The sequence below is a fragment of the Indicator indicator genome, chromosome 2, assembly GCF_027791375.1.
Source record: "Indicator indicator isolate 239-I01 chromosome 2, UM_Iind_1.1, whole genome shotgun sequence".
In the NCBI taxonomy this organism is placed as follows: Eukaryota; Metazoa; Chordata; class Aves; order Piciformes; family Indicatoridae; genus Indicator; species Indicator indicator.
In genome coordinates, this window is record NC_072011.1 from 17,169,909 (window position 1) to 17,188,762 (window position 18,854).

The 18,854-nt window shown below is 38.1% G+C and overlaps 1 protein-coding gene across 1 annotated transcript in view; it reads right to left on the bottom strand.

Moving 5' to 3' along the window:
* Positions 1 to 18,854, bottom strand: part of SNX9 (sorting nexin 9) — a 38,956-nt gene that overhangs the window by 11,622 nt on the left and 8,480 nt on the right. Inside the window, exons 4-11 of the mRNA XM_054395612.1 lie at positions 11,008 to 11,188; positions 9,879 to 10,032; positions 8,794 to 8,878; positions 7,771 to 7,896; positions 7,355 to 7,472; positions 4,457 to 4,587; positions 2,956 to 3,059; positions 1,024 to 1,127 (exon numbers count right to left, since the gene is read on the bottom strand). Of these exons, the coding sequence (XP_054251587.1) occupies positions 1,024 to 1,127; positions 2,956 to 3,059; positions 4,457 to 4,587; positions 7,355 to 7,472; positions 7,771 to 7,896; positions 8,794 to 8,878; positions 9,879 to 10,032; positions 11,008 to 11,188 (1,003 nt within the window). The remainder of the gene's footprint in view (positions 1 to 1,023; positions 1,128 to 2,955; positions 3,060 to 4,456; positions 4,588 to 7,354; positions 7,473 to 7,770; positions 7,897 to 8,793; positions 8,879 to 9,878; positions 10,033 to 11,007; positions 11,189 to 18,854) is intronic.

The following is an 18,854-nucleotide window of genomic DNA, read 5'->3' on the forward strand; positions in this document are numbered from 1 at the left end:
TAGACGGAGGACCTCTTATTCAGAAGTGGCAAAACATAAGTAATTTGGAGTTCACATCCAACAGGCTCTAAGTTCTAATGTAATCACTACCAGCAGAGAATGGGCTTCTGTAACTTTCCATTCACTCCAGTCAGCTCCAAATATTTCAACTGCAGTGTTAGACTGGGAAGCAGCAAACTCAGGAGATGTACTGACTCCCATGTCTGAGGACAATGTTTTTTTTGGCAGAAGGTAAGAAGAGGATTAAAAAAAAATAACAAAGGGAAAGAAAAAGTGGAGGAGATTTATGTGACAGATCTTTGGCTGCCAGACACTACAGCCTGTCCTGAAGTGTTTCTTATCATGATCCTCAGCTGTAGTACCTGCTTCCTTTCATTAGCTGCCTTGTGGTGGCCACAAACACTGAACACTGCTGTGGACTAGGAAATTAGAGCTCAGGCAGAGTCATAGGGACTTGGTGTGAAGTTCTGCAACCCTAAATATCTGTGGGAAGGAAGAGACAAGATAGGAGAAAAAGAAGTGGTCTAAAGATTAAGTTAGAATGAAGTTGTTTTTTCTTTTTTTTTAAATTAATTTCATCTTTAAATCACTCCTCCTGGCATGCAAGAATCCTAAGTAAGGGGTTAATAAAATGCAATAATTTCTGATTTCAAGTGTCACTAAAATGTAGGTAACTGACAATATATGAGACCAGGTCCAACAAGGGCTTTAAATGGATTACTAAAATTTAATATTTTTAAACCTAGGGACTAGACAGGGACTAGATACTTCTGTTATGAGAGAAAATGAACAAAACCCAGAAAAAACCCCAAAACCAAAACACAACAAAACCAAAACCACTCAGAACTTGCACAATTTATATTCTCAGACAGTGAAAGGAGCCAGAATTCCATATAGTTCTCATGATTTCCTTGAGTTTTAAGATGTGCCTTGAACTATAAACAACAAAAAATAGTTACAATAAAACCCCAACAACCACAAAGTAACACAGAAATGACTGCTGAATTCAGAAGGGACACTTACGCCCTGTACACCTTTTCCAGTGCTCTTGTCCAACTGTGAGCAGCTCTCTAACTCCATCATCCATTGCTTTGGTGAACCTACCCACTGCATCACATTTCTGTTCTCTGTGGCATTTGGAAAAAGCAAAACCAAAAAGCAGGTTAACAGATGCATTGCACTAACTTAAATGAAACTAACTTAAAAGAAAAAACAAAGAAAAAAAAAACCAACCAAAAACCAAGCTATTAGCTAAATATCTTCAATGACATCAAATAACAACAGAAAGCAGAACAGCAAATTCTCATCTGAGGAATAAATAGAAGGACTTCACATTGACAGGAAATTAGAGTAACGAAAATAGCAAAATTCATACAGCAAGGAACAAATATAAAAGAAAATCAATTGTTCCAGATATTTTAACAGAAGTCTTAAATAGGTGAATAAAAATTAAGAGCAGTTCTTTTTGGGAAATAGGTATGTGTAACTTTATATTATAGGGACAATAGTGTGGAGTTCAGTTGCATCACAGATGAAAAAACAGAAAGAATCAGTGATACTCAAAAGAATTCTGAATTATCATGTGCCTTTTTACCTCTTTAAGCATGTTTTTATGCAGCTATCAACACGTGCCATTAAAATAGCACTGCATAAACAACAATGTTCCGTGAACCGTATGAATGAAAAGCAGATAAGTACTTTCTAATTTTCCATGAGAATTATTCAAACAATCAGGTTTTACAAATGCTTTCAGACAAAGCCTGTATGGAACAGCTCTGAAAGCAAGGCAACCGTGACTCCCCAGAGGAGAGGTAGCAGCTCCAGCTGTGGCCCAATCACCTAGTCTTCCACCTTCTCACTAGAACCTCCTTCCTCAGATGGAAATTCCACCCAAAAAGTTACCCACACAGAAGCAGAAACAAAGCTATCCAAAAGAGGCCTTGGTTTTATTCCCATTTTCCCAGTGGCAAGCCATCCTTTAATTTTCCATACATCACCTAAAATTAAGTTTGAAAGCTAAAAACATTCATCTTTTTTACTAGTACATTCATCTTTTTTACTAGTACAGAACTGCTACCACAGCTATCTTAATACTCACTGCACCACTTCAATAAAGCCTATGTGGGGATATTTCCAGGTGTAGGTACACTACTGCTTTGCACCTCTATCTTACCATTTATCCACATAAAACATTATGCCAGTTTCTATGTTCCACATCAGCTTGGAAAGCATATAATGCACACTATCTATCTTTTAGGAAAAAAATACTTAGCCTGAAGGAGTGAAAGAAAAGCTACAGAACAAATCCAGCCTTTCACTCTACGAAACCCAAAGGTCTACCATCAAGAGAACTACACCTCAAAGCCTATGTATATATAACAAACACATATACCCATTTTCACTTCCAGAAGGATAACTCCTTCTGTTATTGTAGTAAACCACTTTAAATGCAAACAGATGATTTGTCAGTTTTCACTTTTAATAGCTTTCCATGTATTCCAAATATTAGAATCATAGTGTGTGTACATCATACGCAGATATCTTACAGCAACATTGTTTTCCTTAATGGTCCACCTACAGCTATCCTAAGCTACTTGGTAAGCCTAGCACACTTCGGAACTGCTCATGATTGAATCATTAAAGATCAAAATATACTTCCATAGCAATACAAAACTCCATAGGATCTGCCAGTACTCTATCTTGGCAACTAGTTTTGCATAAACCTTTCCAGGAACAGTATTCCACCACTGAAGCCAAAGACATCACATGGAGTTCCACCAAGTTTTGAAGGGGTTGATATTAAAAATTCATATCCAAATGATATTTCCTCTCTGCCTTTATGAATACTTCTTCAAATCCATGAACATATATGTACACACTTACTATTCTACTATTAGCTCAGTCTCTGTTGTATAACCAGATATGTAATATCCATACAAAAAGAAAGCACCTTACATTTCTACCATATCCAAGTCAGGAGCTTCTGGTTCCATTGTGGAAAAGATCAGGACTCCTACAGTTTCATCTTTTTCTGCCTTCCGCTTTCCAGTTTTCCATTCCTTGAGTGGGGGAAAGCAGAACAAAAAAACAACAGACAAACTTGGACCACCAAGGTGTATGAGTACAAGGCCACATACTTAAGCAGTGAATGAAATGTTTAGCAGTTAACCAGCAGACCACACGTACATTAAAAACTTTTTAATAACAGTTTCAGTGGGGCCAAGGGTTTACCCCTTTTCTCTTGGTGCAGCTTCTTTTCTGGATTCTGGGGTCAACAGACTCTTCTATGTGTGTTTCTGAAGTACAGTGTAAGAGCAGTTACAATCAGCACTATCGCATGTGCAGAAACAGCTGAAATGAGAAGCTCCTCAAGAAGATCATGAGAGACTATTTATACAATTGCCATTCTCAAATTTTAGTGGGAATAGATGAAAAGGTTGAAAGTTTCACCTGTATTACAACATCTGTTCTGTTTATATCGGTCCCTAAGTTAGATACTAAGAACTGCTGACTACCTGGCACAACCATACAACTCACCACTGGCCATCCAAATAGCATTACTGGATGGCTTACTGGCCATCCAGTAGCATTCAGACTGCTACTGCTGCTACCTTACTTAGCCTCTACTTACAGCATCACTGAATAATTCTGGTTGAAAGTGACCTCAGGAGGAATGTATGTAGTCCAACCTTCTATTCAAAAATGGCCAGCTGTGACCTTACTTACTCAGGGCTTTATCCAGTCTGGTCTTAAAAACCTCCAAGGATCATTTATTTTTTTCATCAAAATCTATGTGTATTTTAGAAGTATGATCATTTTGAGGAGAAAGCAGCAGAGTTTTTCTGCTTATTTCCTTATAAGAAGGGACCCAAATTCTTTAGAGAGCTTTACCTCAGTCATAAGAAACTACGACATACTGAAGGTGAAGACATTAAAACCTCTTGAAAAAAAAAAGGCATAAAAAATGCTGGGGGGGTGTGTGTGTGTGTGTAAATAAAAATAGGTCTGGTTATACCAGGTAAGACTGCAGCATAATGCTGTTACATTCTAGTGAAAATTTGTGGGTTTGAGGAGAAAAGAGTTGGTTTTAATGTATAATACAAGATGAGACACCTGTCAGCAAAGTAATACCAGTCAAAGGACCACAGTAATTACAGCAACACCAACAGAGAAATACCAGGGCAACAGCCAAAAAAGTTGTCATGTTTCTTTCTGATGGGGAACTCAAACTGACCTTACAAGCCTGTCAACAAAGCTACTTTAAAGAGCACATTTCTGTAGGAATGCTCTGTAGCACATCACACACACAACTGTATGTCCCATTTTGCCCAGTGCCCAGACAGCAAAGCATTAGTAAAACCCAGAATTTTTCAGCTCTTCGCTACTGCCCACAGGAGGGCAGACAAAGGAGAAGGCTACAAAGCTGAACTCAGCCTGTGTGAACTTCATTTCCTACCTTCTCATCTCGGAAATTGAGAAATTGCTGGAAAACTTCACTTTCTGAGACAACAGGGTGGCGACACATCCTTGTCATCCAAGCCTGCAGTCTCTCCATACGCATTTTGATGAATTCTTCTTCAAAGCGGCCTAGCATCCATTGAACAGTAATTGTTACATTTCTATTCTAGCACCCTCAGCTTCTTCTTATTTTATTTTACATGAAAACAGAATCTGTAATTCATATGGCAAGTTATTGATCATTTAATGACTAAAAACTTACAAGGAGGAAACATTTTGCTGACAAATTAGAAGAACCTTAAATCACAGTATATTGGTTACTGACCAGGAATACCCGTCCTTATAAAGATAGCCAGGAAATACTAAAATACCCTAACACTCACAATACAAATAATATTTCTTGGGGGTGAGGGGAAAAAATCCAAAAAAATAAACTTTCAGATGAAAAAATTAGGTATTCAGATGATGCAGGACAGAAGCCAGGCACAAACTCGGAATGCAGACATTTTTTCTGCTATAGTCTAGTGAAGACTTGGTCCATGTAAGGCTCAAAAATGTTGGAGCAAAAAGAACTATGTATTTTCCAAGTTTTCATGTATTAGCTAACAAAGCATTTGAAATTGAACTGCTCAGATACTAATAGCAAATTTAAAACCCCAGTACCTTCCATAAACATATTTCTAGACATGTTTGGGGCTAGGGGGGTGTGGGTGGAACAAAAACTATCAATAAATCTTACGTGCATACCAGTTAGAATACATATATGTCAGACTAACTGTTTGGAGTAAAGAGATTTTTAACAATCTATTTAAATAAGTAGTCTTTTTTTTTTTTTCCACCCAAACGAGCACTGCATCATCAGTGTGTACTTACAAGAACCTTTTGATTTTAGCACAAACTGTGTCTTAAAAAGAATCTTCTCCCAATTAGGAAAAATTGCACAATGTTTGACTTCTAAAGTACTCAGCAAACAGGATGTATTTCAAAGGAATCAGAGATTCCTCCAGCACCCTCCTCTTCTAATTTCCATAGAATTGCACATGACAAACCTTTAGTACTCCTTTGATATAATTCTACTGTATAGTTACTACACCAGGAGTTCCCCACAAGGTTGAGGTTTCTGTATTGATTTTTTTGCTTAGTTGTTTGTTGTTCTTGTTGCTGGTGTGTTTTGCCTTTGGTTAGTTTTGGTTTTGTTTAGTTGGTTTGTTTTTTGTTTTTGTTTTTGTTTTTTTTTTTTTTATTTTTTTTAATTTTTAAATTTTTTAAAAATTAATTAATTAATTAATTTTATTTTTTATTTTACTATGAAAGAGACATTATATAATCTGCAGTAATACCTTGCTCTATTCTTAATCTGTGCTGAAATCTCCACAGCATTCCTGCCAGCATAAGGAATGCACGGCAATAGGAACAGTAACATTTGGAAGTTAAGTCCTAATCATTAGGCATATCACCACCAGCAAATCATGATCCTGAGCAATATCTGTTTGCAGTCTTACTTTGCCAAGACTAAATGGACAGAAATAATCTTTTAGACAGTCTTCAGAAATAAGCCTCCTATAGACAATGAAAAGTAAGGACTTTTTCAGTTTCCCACACTGTTTCAGAACACAGGCATGCTTTATTTTCATGAGACAAGTTACCTTCTCCCACAGACCCCAGAAGACTGAAAACCACAGACAACAGTTAACTGCAATGCCAAACTCCTGAGTCGTTTAAAAATCCATTTACAATAAAATCTAGACTGGAGTCTGATGGATCAGGTCTTCTTATTTCCTTTTACTCCATATGCATGTGTTTAAGCAAAAATACTGGTGGATTCTAAACATGAGGCTAAGGGGAGGGGAAGGGAAGAAGTCACTTCCTCACTTTTCAGTCTCCTCGGCATTTATCCCAGCATCTGCATCAATGCTTAGCTTTCTTCAAACACAGCAGAGCTGCTGCATTTTCAGTGATACCCACAGCCTCATGGTTGGCTACATGTCAGCTTTTTTATGTTTGTTTTTGGCTGGTTGTCTTAAAGGCTGTTTTAAAATCTTACTAGAAAACACACAAACGTAAACTGACAAAAGTAATGCATTTTTCTCCTATACAGATGTCCAGTTTGTTTGTTCACAAGCACTCCAGCACACACCTGTAGAAAGGATGCCAGTGACTATTGAAAATGCACAGACACTTCCATATTCCATTGCAATGACTGAACTCTTAAGCATTTAAAGGGTCCAATTCCACTCACTGAAGTCAGAGTAAAAGACTTCCATAAACTTCAGCTTAGTCAAGCTGAACTAATATCAGACCAGAGCAGAATGCTATACAAATTCAAGATGCTTTCTAAATCAAGTGTAAAACTGACCAACAGGAGAAAGAGCTGCAACATTTTACTTGTGAGCAAAGACCCAGTTTGTCAGGGGACGCTCCCTTTCCTCTGGGCGCTTTGCTTCACAGTTCCTACAATGCATTTACATTCAAATGCTAAAGAAAATAAATAAGTAAATAATCATCACATGCAAAACCCCCTCAAAACAATTGAAGACAATCAGCAAATTTGGAACATATATATTATCTCTTCAATAATAAATATTCTCAGCAGTAGTAACCAGATTTTTTTTGGTTGGCTGGATTTTTTTGTTTGTTTTGTTTGGGTTTTTTGTTGTTTTGAACCATTGGACTAGCTAAATAAACTTGAGAGTTCTGAAATTATGCTCTTAGTGCTCATATTTTATTATCGATAGGCCATCACAATTCATCCTAAATTCCGAATGGTGAAAGGTTGGGTTTTTTTTGTACTTCTCTAAAAACGGTGAGAAAAACAAAAAGTCAGAAATAACCCAACCTTGTAAAAAGTAATTTCCTTATTTCCTATCTCATGAATACATAACTTAAAAATAATTACCTGTTACTTGCTTGTCTGGAAGAGATGGGATTGGAATGGCTAACCCAAATTTAACCAGAAGACGCTCATACAACCAGTCAAAGTGCTTGTATCTGTGGTTGACAGACCGATTAGTGTTCTGTAAGAGAAACACAGCTCTGAATTTTGACAGGCACTTACAGATAGTGACATAAGTGTGACCAGAACAGTAAGTATGTGGAATGTAAATAATATTTATGATTTAGACCCTTCAATCTGTGTAACCACAGAAAAACTCTGAAATGTAACAAAGTAACTCTTTAGGGAAAAACGTGTGGCAACTACCATTTACGAACCTGTTACCAAGCCATATAATATAAATAATACAGTTTGTACTATTGGTATGTCCAGATGACCCATATTTGCAAAAGAAAAGATCCTGTTTCACAAACACTTACAGTGCAGGTCAGCTGATACTCAATGTAGCTCTTGAGACCATACATTTTGGAACCTTTTTTGGGATCTGCCACCACACAGTCAAACGTAGAGGTAGGATAAACCCACATTGGGCCATAATCACCAATCTGTAAAAAAAATTGCAAATATCATCTTTAAATACATCATGTAGTACCAGCTGCAAACATGGAGGCAAATACTTTCTCTCTTCACTTGAAAGTTTCCATTGACTTCACTGAGAACTTGTTAGTCAGGAAATAAGAGGGTCTCCTTGCAATCAGAGATGATTTACCACAGTTGTGTTTATCTTACTGTAGTTTTTTTAAATTTTCCCAAGCTGTGGTGAATTGTAGATATTATTAATTCAACCACATTTCACTAGAGCACCATATATCTAGGAAAGTTTGGTTTCTCTAGATGAGAAGATGACCTGATCATGACTGAATACTGCAAACCTTTATGAATTTAACTTCTATGTACTGGATAACTTTCAAGATAACTAATAGACAGTGCAATGCACTTGCTCTGCCCCCAAATCCCCCCAAAAAATTTGTTTTCATGACCTCAAGTAATGCAGATTCAGATTAAAAAAAAATACTGAAAATAATAATTTAAAAAAATCTGAACCCTTACAAGAAAGGCTTGTCCCCAAAAAATCCCTCAGTGATATGAAACTGAAATGTATGCTACCATGACTTTAGAATACTTAAATGGTACACAGTTTTATTATGACGTTTCTAACTCTAATTATATGCTCAGTGTCAGTGTCTTCTGACCCAAATACATATAGCAACCTTGAAGCTATAAATTAAATGGGAAAAAAAGAGAAGGGGGGAGGATTAAAAACAAAACTAACAAATCATAAAACCAAAACCACAACTCAAACCAAACAACTGAACAAAAAAACCCACATAAAACAACCAACCCCCCAAAAAAACACCCACACAATAAAACAAACCAAAAAAACCAACCCCAAAATCAACCACACCACCCATACCTAAAACCCACACACAGCCCCAGCTTACAATTATGGGAATTTTTTCTTTGGGTTTTGCTAGCTGCTTTGCCAATAGATACTGTTCCATCCCAGGTTTTGCAAATCCAGGAAATCTAACAATAGAACAAAGTGATAAGTTTATTCTGTATGTGCCTGCCTTTGACATATGCAGAATTACCTACCACTGTGGGCTCAACTAGTGAAAAGTATTGATGTGAATTGCTTAACCAGAAGTTTACCCTGAAAAACCAAAAAAGTTCTAGCAAGTGATCTCCAGCACACACACACACTTACAAAAAGCAAATGGTGGTTCTCTTTCCAATTAAGAAGATTTTTAGCCCTTCAAGTACTGCCAACCTACTGACTGCTTGCAGAAATAGGAGTAGTAAAATAGGACTTCCTTCAGACAAATAATGCTCTGAAGTTATAGTTATGCTGGTTATACTAAATAGGTTTGCAATAAGTAGGTGCCACAATGACACAAAGGTGTTCCAAAACTGGATAAAGCCTCTACTGAAAACCAAAATCAACTCTTTCTGCATGACTAGTTGTTAATTTTAGTTACCTGCCCAAGGAGACCATTATTCTATAACCCTTTTCCACTCTGCTTTCATCTATTTAAAGATTACTATGCAGCAGCTTATCACAGTAAGAATAGTTTTACAATAACCAAACATTAATTTGTAACATGAGATACTGCTAGCATAACCCTGACAAAGCTTCAGAGCAGAACTTTTCTCCATTATTCCTAGCAATTCAAATAGTTCAAGAACTCTAGGGCAACATGACTGATCAGTGTTGTTGTATGGACAAGCCATCTATCACCTTTCACTTTCACAGTGTTAAAGACACTTACATTTTAAAGACCAGAAGTTCAGACTTACAAAAAGTGTCATTTGTCTGTATAACACCTCCAAAACATTATACACAGCTTTGATGTGTATTTTCAAGCTTTCATGGATCTGATCACACAGCAAGAATGCTGAGCTACAAATCCATCTCAATTTTTACTTCAAACCTGTAATATTTAAATTAAATGGCTGCATATTTACACATCTCCACAAACTCCAATTCCCTTCAACATATATACATTTTCCCTGCATTTTCCATTACTTGTTAAGTGGTAACTTCATAGCAGCTGCACGTGAATTTCCACGCTGGACTCCACCAGCATCTGATGTCTCAGCCTCCTTATAACCAATATAAGATGGTGAAGTTGATTTTGGATCATCCCAGTCATCATCCCAATCATCGTCATCAGCAGCTGCTGAAGTACAGGAGGGGGTAGGGAAAGGAGGAAGTTAAATATATTTTTCTTTAAAAACAGAAGCACCTATCTCAGCACTCATACACAATCGATGTGGTAAGTGTATTAAAAGCTAGTTCAGCCTTCTGTTTTACGATTCTTCTTCGATTAGTATCATCCCCATCAAATATAACCTACATTGGAAAGTCACTGAGGGAGAGTGAATTCACTGAGAGAGGGGGGAAAAGAAAAGAAAAAGGGGGAGAGGGAGAGGGAGAGGGAGAGGGAGAGGGAGAGGGAGAGGGAGAGGGAGAGGGAGAGGGAGAGGGAGAGGGAGAGGGAGAGGGAGAGGGAGAGGGAGAGGGAGAGGGAGAGGGAGAGGGAGAGGGAGAGGGAGAGGGAGAGGGAGAGGGAGAGGGAGAGGGAGAGGGAGAGGGAGAGGGAGAGGGAGAGGGAGAGGGGGTATGTTAAGATGAATTCCATACTCATACTCCACATTAGCATTCTCCTGTGGAGTTACCTTAATTCAAACCTCTACTACCAAAAAAAAAAAAAAAAAAAAAAAAAAAAGCCTTTTGAAAGGCTAGTCGTTTCCTCAAAGTAAGGATTTTAGAGACTACGTCTTCACAGCCTTGAGGGCACAAATTCAAGGGTGTTTAAGTTCCAGTTATATAACCTAAACAATATGCCTGAAAACAGAACATGTGTGCACAAGATGGCTTGTCAGATTTCCATACAATTTTGAGGTGTCTGTTATTGTGGATTAGATTTTTATATTTAAAACTCTATTATTTTAGTGTCCAGGTTACACACATGGCAACATGGTACTAGGAAACTGGCTTTATGTTGGTTTTGTTTGTTTGTGGTGTTGGCTTTTGTTGGTTTGTTTGGTTTTTTTTAAAGCCATGAGCTACAGCAACAAAAGATTTAAGCAATTCTTCCTTCTACTGTCCACCTCCTCTAACGTATTCAAAACCAAGAGCATTATTAGCACACCTGGTCCTTGATACGCCTGCGGATGACCGAATGCTGCTGCTGTCTCCCAGTTATTTGAAGCACTGTTTCTCTGGCCAGATGCACTTTCAGCTTTTGACGTCCAGTTGTCAGTGTTCCCATTATCCCAGTTCCCAGACTTCCCAACATTCCAGCTGGACCAAGGATCACTGGCATTGTTTGCCTACATTACATACAGACAAAAATAAATTAAAAAACTGCTGAAGAAATGAGTAACAATCACACACTTTCTTCTTCAAATCCTTAGTATCTTCTATACAGGCTGTGAGTTAGCATTCAGCACATTACTAGTTCCATCTTATAGTCCCAGTTACAAAGTTCTTGAATGCACATAGAAGGACTGATCAGCTTTACAGCTACATAGTTCATGAATGCACCTAGAATGTGACACCAATACATACCAATACATACTAAGAAGAATGTTACATCTCCTCAGGGAAACTAAACCATTTGGTTCCAACAGTGTTAGGAAGCACTCTTACCCACGGTAATAATTTTACACCAGCACCATAAGCATGGTGCATGTAAACTATTAATTACATACAGCCATAGACTAATTAGCACATTTAAAACAGGAATTCAAGTCAAGGATTAGATTTTTCCAAATATTTATTTTAACAAAGATTAATAGTTTTACTAAAAGTAAATCATAAATTGCCCACCTACACCATCACTACTGGTGTGACAGTAGGGAATAAAGGCCAGCAACCTGCTCAGCTCCCCTGTCAGATCATAATTAATTCACATCAAAGACAGGGAAGGAAACAAACATCTGCCAGGAAACAGTCTGGCATTTCCCTGTAGATCTACTCTCTCAGCAGAAGCTTCTGGTGAAGGTAATCATGCATACCCTGCTGCTGCTGCTGCTATGCAGGTGGAAGCTTCATTGAGAGTGTAGAACAGACATTTCTCTAACTACTGCATCAATTTGTCAAGCCTGTCAGTAAACTGGATTAATAGCTGAGCATGCTGTTTGGCTCCTTGACTTTAAACACTACTTTTTGAAAAGCACTGACTAGTTAAGTACAGTCAACTCCACACACTTAGTGCAGAGACTAGCTGACAAAAAGGAAAAAAAAAATCCACACAAATCAAAACCCACACACCCGAAGTGTAGGAGGGAAGGGAGACAAACAAAGCTTGTCTTCTTCAGCAGAGAGAGAAATAGTTTTGTAAAAGGAAGTCTCAAGACCTACAGAAGCCAGTGCATTTTTATCATGAAGCAGCATATTAAAGAAGGTTTGCCTAATATAAATTAATTGCTATTAGCCTATAACATTTACATGAATCTTAGAACATTTGACGGTACCGAAAATTCAATAAAACTCCCACATTATTCTCTGAAAAAATGCTGAATGTTTGTTTCTTACACAGAACATACCACTTCAATAAATTCTCTCATTTCATCTTTCACACACACACTACTTGGGAACAAGAACTCTCACTTCAGTTTTTCCTGAAGTCATCTGAAAGTCAGATTTCACAGACACTATCAAACCTTTGAGACTCAAAAATGCTTTGGATCTATATTGTTGGTAACATGTAACACCTGTTCCCAGAATCTGGAAATTAAGAGCAAAGTGCCAAGCCAGGGAGAAATTGCCATTCAGAAGACTCACTAAAGTCAGTGAGTCTCTAGGAACCAATAGCATGACAGAGATTATGTGGACAGCTTATGTGGATTTTTTTTTAAAAATCTGACTCAAGAACACTACTTCCTAACTATAGACTCATAGAATGGCAGGGGTTGGAAGGGACCCCTGGAAATCGAGTCCAACCCCCCTGCCAAAGCAGGATCACCTAGGGCAGGTCACACAGGAACACATCCAGACAGCTCTTAAAAATTTCTAGAGAAGAGAGATTACACAAGCTCTCAGGGCATCCTGTTCCAGTGCTCCATCACCCTTACAGTGAATAAGTTTTCACTCATGTTGAGGTGGATCTTCCTCCCTGTGTTCGTTGCCTCTCATCCTATCAGTATCATTGTCTACCTAATTCTTGGATAGCTGATACAGAGTGCTACTCACAGAAACTACAAAGAAGTTGCTGGTAGCTTTTGAGGTTGCAGCCTGCTCTTCCTATGATATTCACCTAAGATGAATTTATGTAAAGAAATAAAAAAAAAAAACATACATGCCATAAGCCAGAGTTTATCATTTTTGCTGAAGAAAAATACACACACTGAGGCCCAGCCGCGTGGGAAAGCATGCCTGCTCCTAACATAACTTCAAGCATCTAAAAAAAGACTAGTTTGCATAATATACATTTGCATTTACGTCTGCAGTTATGTTCTGACCACTGGAAAATGAAAGCCCACAAGTGGGATGCTTGCCAAAAGACTGAGCAAAGTCTTCCTTTTCTCTGTAGTTCATGTGAAATCTGGTACATGAGTGAGTGGGTGGCAAAGCAACCTTAAAATCTGCTGCAAAACAAGAGGAAGGCATTAATATTGACACTGGGTACACTATCAGAGAGTAACCATCAAGAGCAATCATCACTGAACTTGCAGACAGGTGCTGATAGACACTGAAGGCTGTACAACAAGAGAAAATGGAGTATTTAAACTGCCCTCTCACATGTTTTCTGTACTTGTATGGAACCACTATTCAAATCAGAAAACTACTCCCAAAGCATCCAAAACAAATGTTGGATAAGCTCTTGCCCCTGGGTTTATCACTCAAAGGCTATAAAAGGAGCGGGATACTCTATTCTCATTCAGCTTCTTTCAGCCAAAGGGTTCACATTCCTGAGGCACTGGGCAAGAGATGGGTTATGAAGGTATATATAGAAAACATCTCCAAGAGCATTTACAGGTCTCCTTTGAGCTTTCTTTAAACGTCTGCCTTCATACACACACATGCTGTTGACAGTAGCAAAAAGAAAAAAAAAAAATCCATAAACAGGAAGGTTTGCTTAGAGCAGGGTTATTAGCTGGACTTGGTGACCCTCAGGGTCTTTTCCAACCTGAATGTTTCTGTGATTCTGTGATCCTCAGGGCCCCACCACACCATGGAGGGCCAAGCAAAGACACAGCATTTATTAAAAGGGTACTATGAGCTCCAGTCAGCAGTTCTATGGATCTCAGCAGCTGACAAATTCCATACGAGAAGCTATTTGTGTGGCTTAGCTCTGGCTGAATAAACTCTAATTAAGGCAGCACGATTAACTGACACGTTCCCACACCTTTAGTTTTCCGTAACTGAAACGGATAAGCCTCCGATCCCTCTTTAGTCAGCACAAAAGGATGAAGAGCCCTTGCAAGAAGCTGTTAAGTTAGTCAATATAGTTTGATATAGCACACCTAAGTATACAAGCACTCTCAAACACAAATGCATAGAAAGATAGATCACACCATGCATAATTAAGAAACTAACTAATCTTTAAATGAAATATTCCATCTCTGTGCTCCTCAAGGTAACACCAAACAAGTCCACTGAGATTACAGTCAAGAATCAGCTCCTTAATGGAAGCTGATTTTCCCTTATGTAGAGTGTTATTGACATGCTCACTCCTAGGAGAAAAAAATTACCACAAAAAGGCAAGTTGGGGAACAGCGAGAAGGAACATTACTGAATATTTTAAGTCTCCCCTTAAGGGCAGATTCAACTCACTGTAGAAAGAGATCATTAGCTTGGGGAGAGCCAAGAAGAAGTCTAGTATGTTCTTAAAGAGCTAATTACAGTTGAATGAGAAAAAAATTCCACCACAAAAGGAAAATCCTCAGTTTATTGCTTGGAATGTATCTTCATCAAATGAATAAAGAATTAAATAGGAAGAATTGACATGTGTTTTAGTTTCCAGAGAATCCAAAGCTACAGAGAGTAAAACTAAGATAAATCAGACATCTCTCTGCCCAGGTAAGAAAAAAAAAAATTAACAATTATCTCATGGACTACTAAAGTTGTGCCTAGCAGATTCCTTCCTCGTATTAATTGATACTCCTGTTGGATGAATAGATCCATTTTATTCCTGACGGACAAAAGCCAAAACAAACATACTGTTCAGGTGTTAAAACTAAGTTGAGTATCTAAAAAGATCTAGGTAACTATGCCTTCAAAAATACTGACCTCCAACTGCAAGAAAGACACATTGAAGCCTGCCCAGAGAAAGAAGGCATGCTGAAGCAGTGAGTTGAGAAAGTAAGTCTGATCAAGGGAAGCCCAGGACAGCCAAAGCTGCAATAAGAAGGTGTTATGCTCCTGAAGAGGGGTTGGAGGGGGGAGAGGGGGGCGGTCAGGGAGGGCAGGGTAGGATTTATTCACAGCAAAAGTGGACTAGAGGCTGTATTGCTTCTGCACAGTGCAGGGCAGGCACCGGACTTCCATCTGACTCCTAATTCAGCTCCCAAAACCCCATGTCTCAAGTGTAGAATGGTCTTTTACAAAGATACACAGTTTAGATTTAAGCAAAGAATACTCACTGATGGTATGCAAGGAGGGGAAAAAATCTTGAAGGAATTCTTTTTTTCAAATTGAAGTTTGCTTAGTTTCAGCCACGAAAAATCCTGTTTATATTTATTAGACGAAGCTCTCCTTCAACTCAAGAGAAGATAAGGATATAATTTCAATCCCTTATGGTTTCTTCTTGAAACACAGGTGAGATGTTTCAGATAGTTTAAGTGGCAGTCACAGCAACTGCCAGAAACAGAAGGAAGACTCCCTGTTCCTCTCTGATGTCCTTTAGACATCCCAGGATCAAAGATTAAACAAGGCTTTATCCTTCCATTTTGGGAAAAGAGGCTAGGAGTTTCCCTTGGTCCTTTTCTGTTGGAGCTAAAGAGTATTACTGGCTTAAGGTTTTTCAGCTTACCACTTTCAGTGACAAATGCCCACAATTTCACCTTAAAATAAGTACTCAGTGAACAATAAACAATAACAAAAAAAATAAAATCAGAATAGAAGCCAGATCCTGCAGTAAGCCCCTGGCTGTGTTGAAGCAGACAGTACAACACATGCATGCCACATGCCACTGTAAGTGTAGGCAAGTAAAACTCACAGGAGGGCTGACAAGATTGTCACCATTATCAAGTTAAAATATTTTTATACAACCAATGCCAAACTAAGAGACCACAAGGTTGCCTCACGAAATACGAGGTCAAATGAAAACAACACAAGGGGAAAAAAGTATATGAACACTGACTGTGGAAAACTATTTACATAGTCGGATTTTGACTGAGGGTATGGGTGCAGGTGAAAGGGAGGAGTGATCATAGTACAGGTTACTGACTTGCTGTCTAACTAAGCCTTTGGATTCCATTGGGACACCCACCAAAGCCAACCAATCAAAACCAACCAATCAAAACCAACTCTGTAATTAAAACTGGTATAATCACTGTCATACAAAGCAAGTAAGAATCTCTTTCCAGTCCTGTATGGAAAACACAAATTCCTGTTACTGATCTGAATGCAATATTGCAATTGAGATCGAGGACAGAAAAAAAAAAAGTTGCTTTCAAATTATACACAGCACAGCAACAGAGCAGGTTACAGTGTCATCATCTGTAACAGGAAGTAGAAGTTACTAATCACAAAAGCTGAACCAGCAAAAAACACTGGCTATTTTGCTTATTTTTTTAAGCTTCTGAACAGTTCTAACCCACCAGTTTTTGCTTGTTCATCTTTTTAGATATTGTTTGCACTATGCCCTTCCAGAGATAAACCCACATCAAGGCAACTTAACACTTAATCTTATGAACATATACATTTATGAAGAGTTGAGGTTTGTTAGTCATGGCAGCAGTCATTTCTGAACTCCATAAACAATTTTAACTTCCATGGTTAACCTTCCTGCATGTTTTACAATGTAATTCAGTCTACTGGTTTAACAAACAAACTGGACTCAAGCAAACACAAGTCACATTCCCCATGACAACATTTCTACTCGCTGCGCATGTAGCAACGTCAGAGAATGGAAATTCTGTTACAGGAATGAAGTAACATGCATGTCAAAATTTCCATGTAAGTGGACTAGTGCATTCTTAAGAGTTCTATATTTATTTTCTTCAGTCTTAGCATTTATTGCTGCTCATAGCAGTGCAGGCAGCTGGGTATGGGATGTTATGGTACACAAATTTAACAATGACAATTTGCATTTCCAGCAATAAGTTGTGAAGAGTGGAAAAGACATGAAATAAAGCTCTGGGAGCTTTACTTCATCACCTCCTAGAAGTACTTCTACAGTGTCCTCCTTAGGCATGTTCAGCAACTTACATCTACACAGCAGGTCACTTAAAGACTTGTCTAAGCTCCTGCACACCAAACTACGTGTGCTAGGCACTAGTTATTCTACACAGAAGTTCCACCATTTTTTGAAGGGAAGAGATAAGATAATCCATTCATTTTCATATCCTTCACAACTGTGTAGCAGCTTATCTTTCTCAGGGCAAAACTACCCTGAGTGATTTCACACTTACCACTGGAAAAAAAAACAAGACAAATATGAGAGGTTTCTGTCAGTTGCTTCCTGTACCTAGTCATGGGGCTTTGATACGCTGCTCACAACATAACTGATGAAAAGTGGATTCATACCAAGGTCACACCAGAATTAACTGACAAATCTGTAACTCACAAAAATGTGGACTCTGAGGATACTTGTTTTATCCAGACTAGAAGAGCTGTAGTCATCTTTATACAGAAGTAGACTTGGCAGTGATTAGAGAACTAGTGTCAAGAAAAGGGAACAAACTCCTCTACAAATGCAACTTATGGTTAGCTACAAGAACTATTTTTATATCTTAAATACTGTGAATCCACATCTACAGCTCTTACGTCAACATAGCTGGTGATCCACTTCCACCCTGAAGCAGGCAGTATTCCACTTCAATTCCATTTACACATTTTTAATATGACTTTTCTATTCTCCAGAGAGATAAAAAAAAAAAAAAAAAAAAGAAAAGATAGACTTTAAGCTCTAGAGGAAAAAGGTGGAAAAAGCATACAGAGCAACATACATAGTATACTGCAACTTACGGCACTTCTAACCTCTGTTCAAACATGCATGTTACAGACTGCAAAGCTGGGACTCCATTATGGCTAATTGTACATACAGCTAATTTACAGACCACTAATGAGAATACTGCACAGAAAGTTTTTGCTTCTATATTGGGCCAGCCAATATAGTTGTAATTTAGGTAAAATCCAAGTAACTCAGATAAACACTATTGTTTAAATGGAAAGCTGGTATTTGGTCACAACTTCTACAACATTTGAAATTAAATAAATGAAAAAACACCAGAAGGTGTGGTTTAAAATGGAGAGAGCTCACTGTTGTTACAACAGCAGTTTCTGGAATATATGCAAAATAAATGCAAGTGCATTGTGACTTGAGAAGCACTGGTCTTGACCACCAAATCCAAAAACAATTGGAAGAAACTACTCACAATGAATTAATGCTTATGTTTCCATATACATTTAATTATAAAGGCTCCAAACACCACCATGCTAACTATCTCTTGGTCAACTGCCACGAGAAGCACTATTCAGAAGCATAGAAGAAAAAGTTGCTACAGTCCCTGCAAACAACTCATCATCCAAGAAATACAAGAGAACAATTTATCACTTATTTACCATGAGAAATTGTGTGCTTGGTGCGTTTCCAGACATTTATTTGGATTAGCCTGCCATAATTTATATTAATTTTAGTGACATTATTGCTGGTGTTATTCTTATACCAGAAAAGGCTACAGGTAACTTACTTTAGCATATACATGCAATTCTAACAAAGAGGAAAAACGTAACTGCTGATATACTTACTCACTGATTGTTCCAAGTGACAGCCTAAAATTAGCACCCTGCATTGCCACTCAGAGGAACAGTGGCTTGACAGAGAAA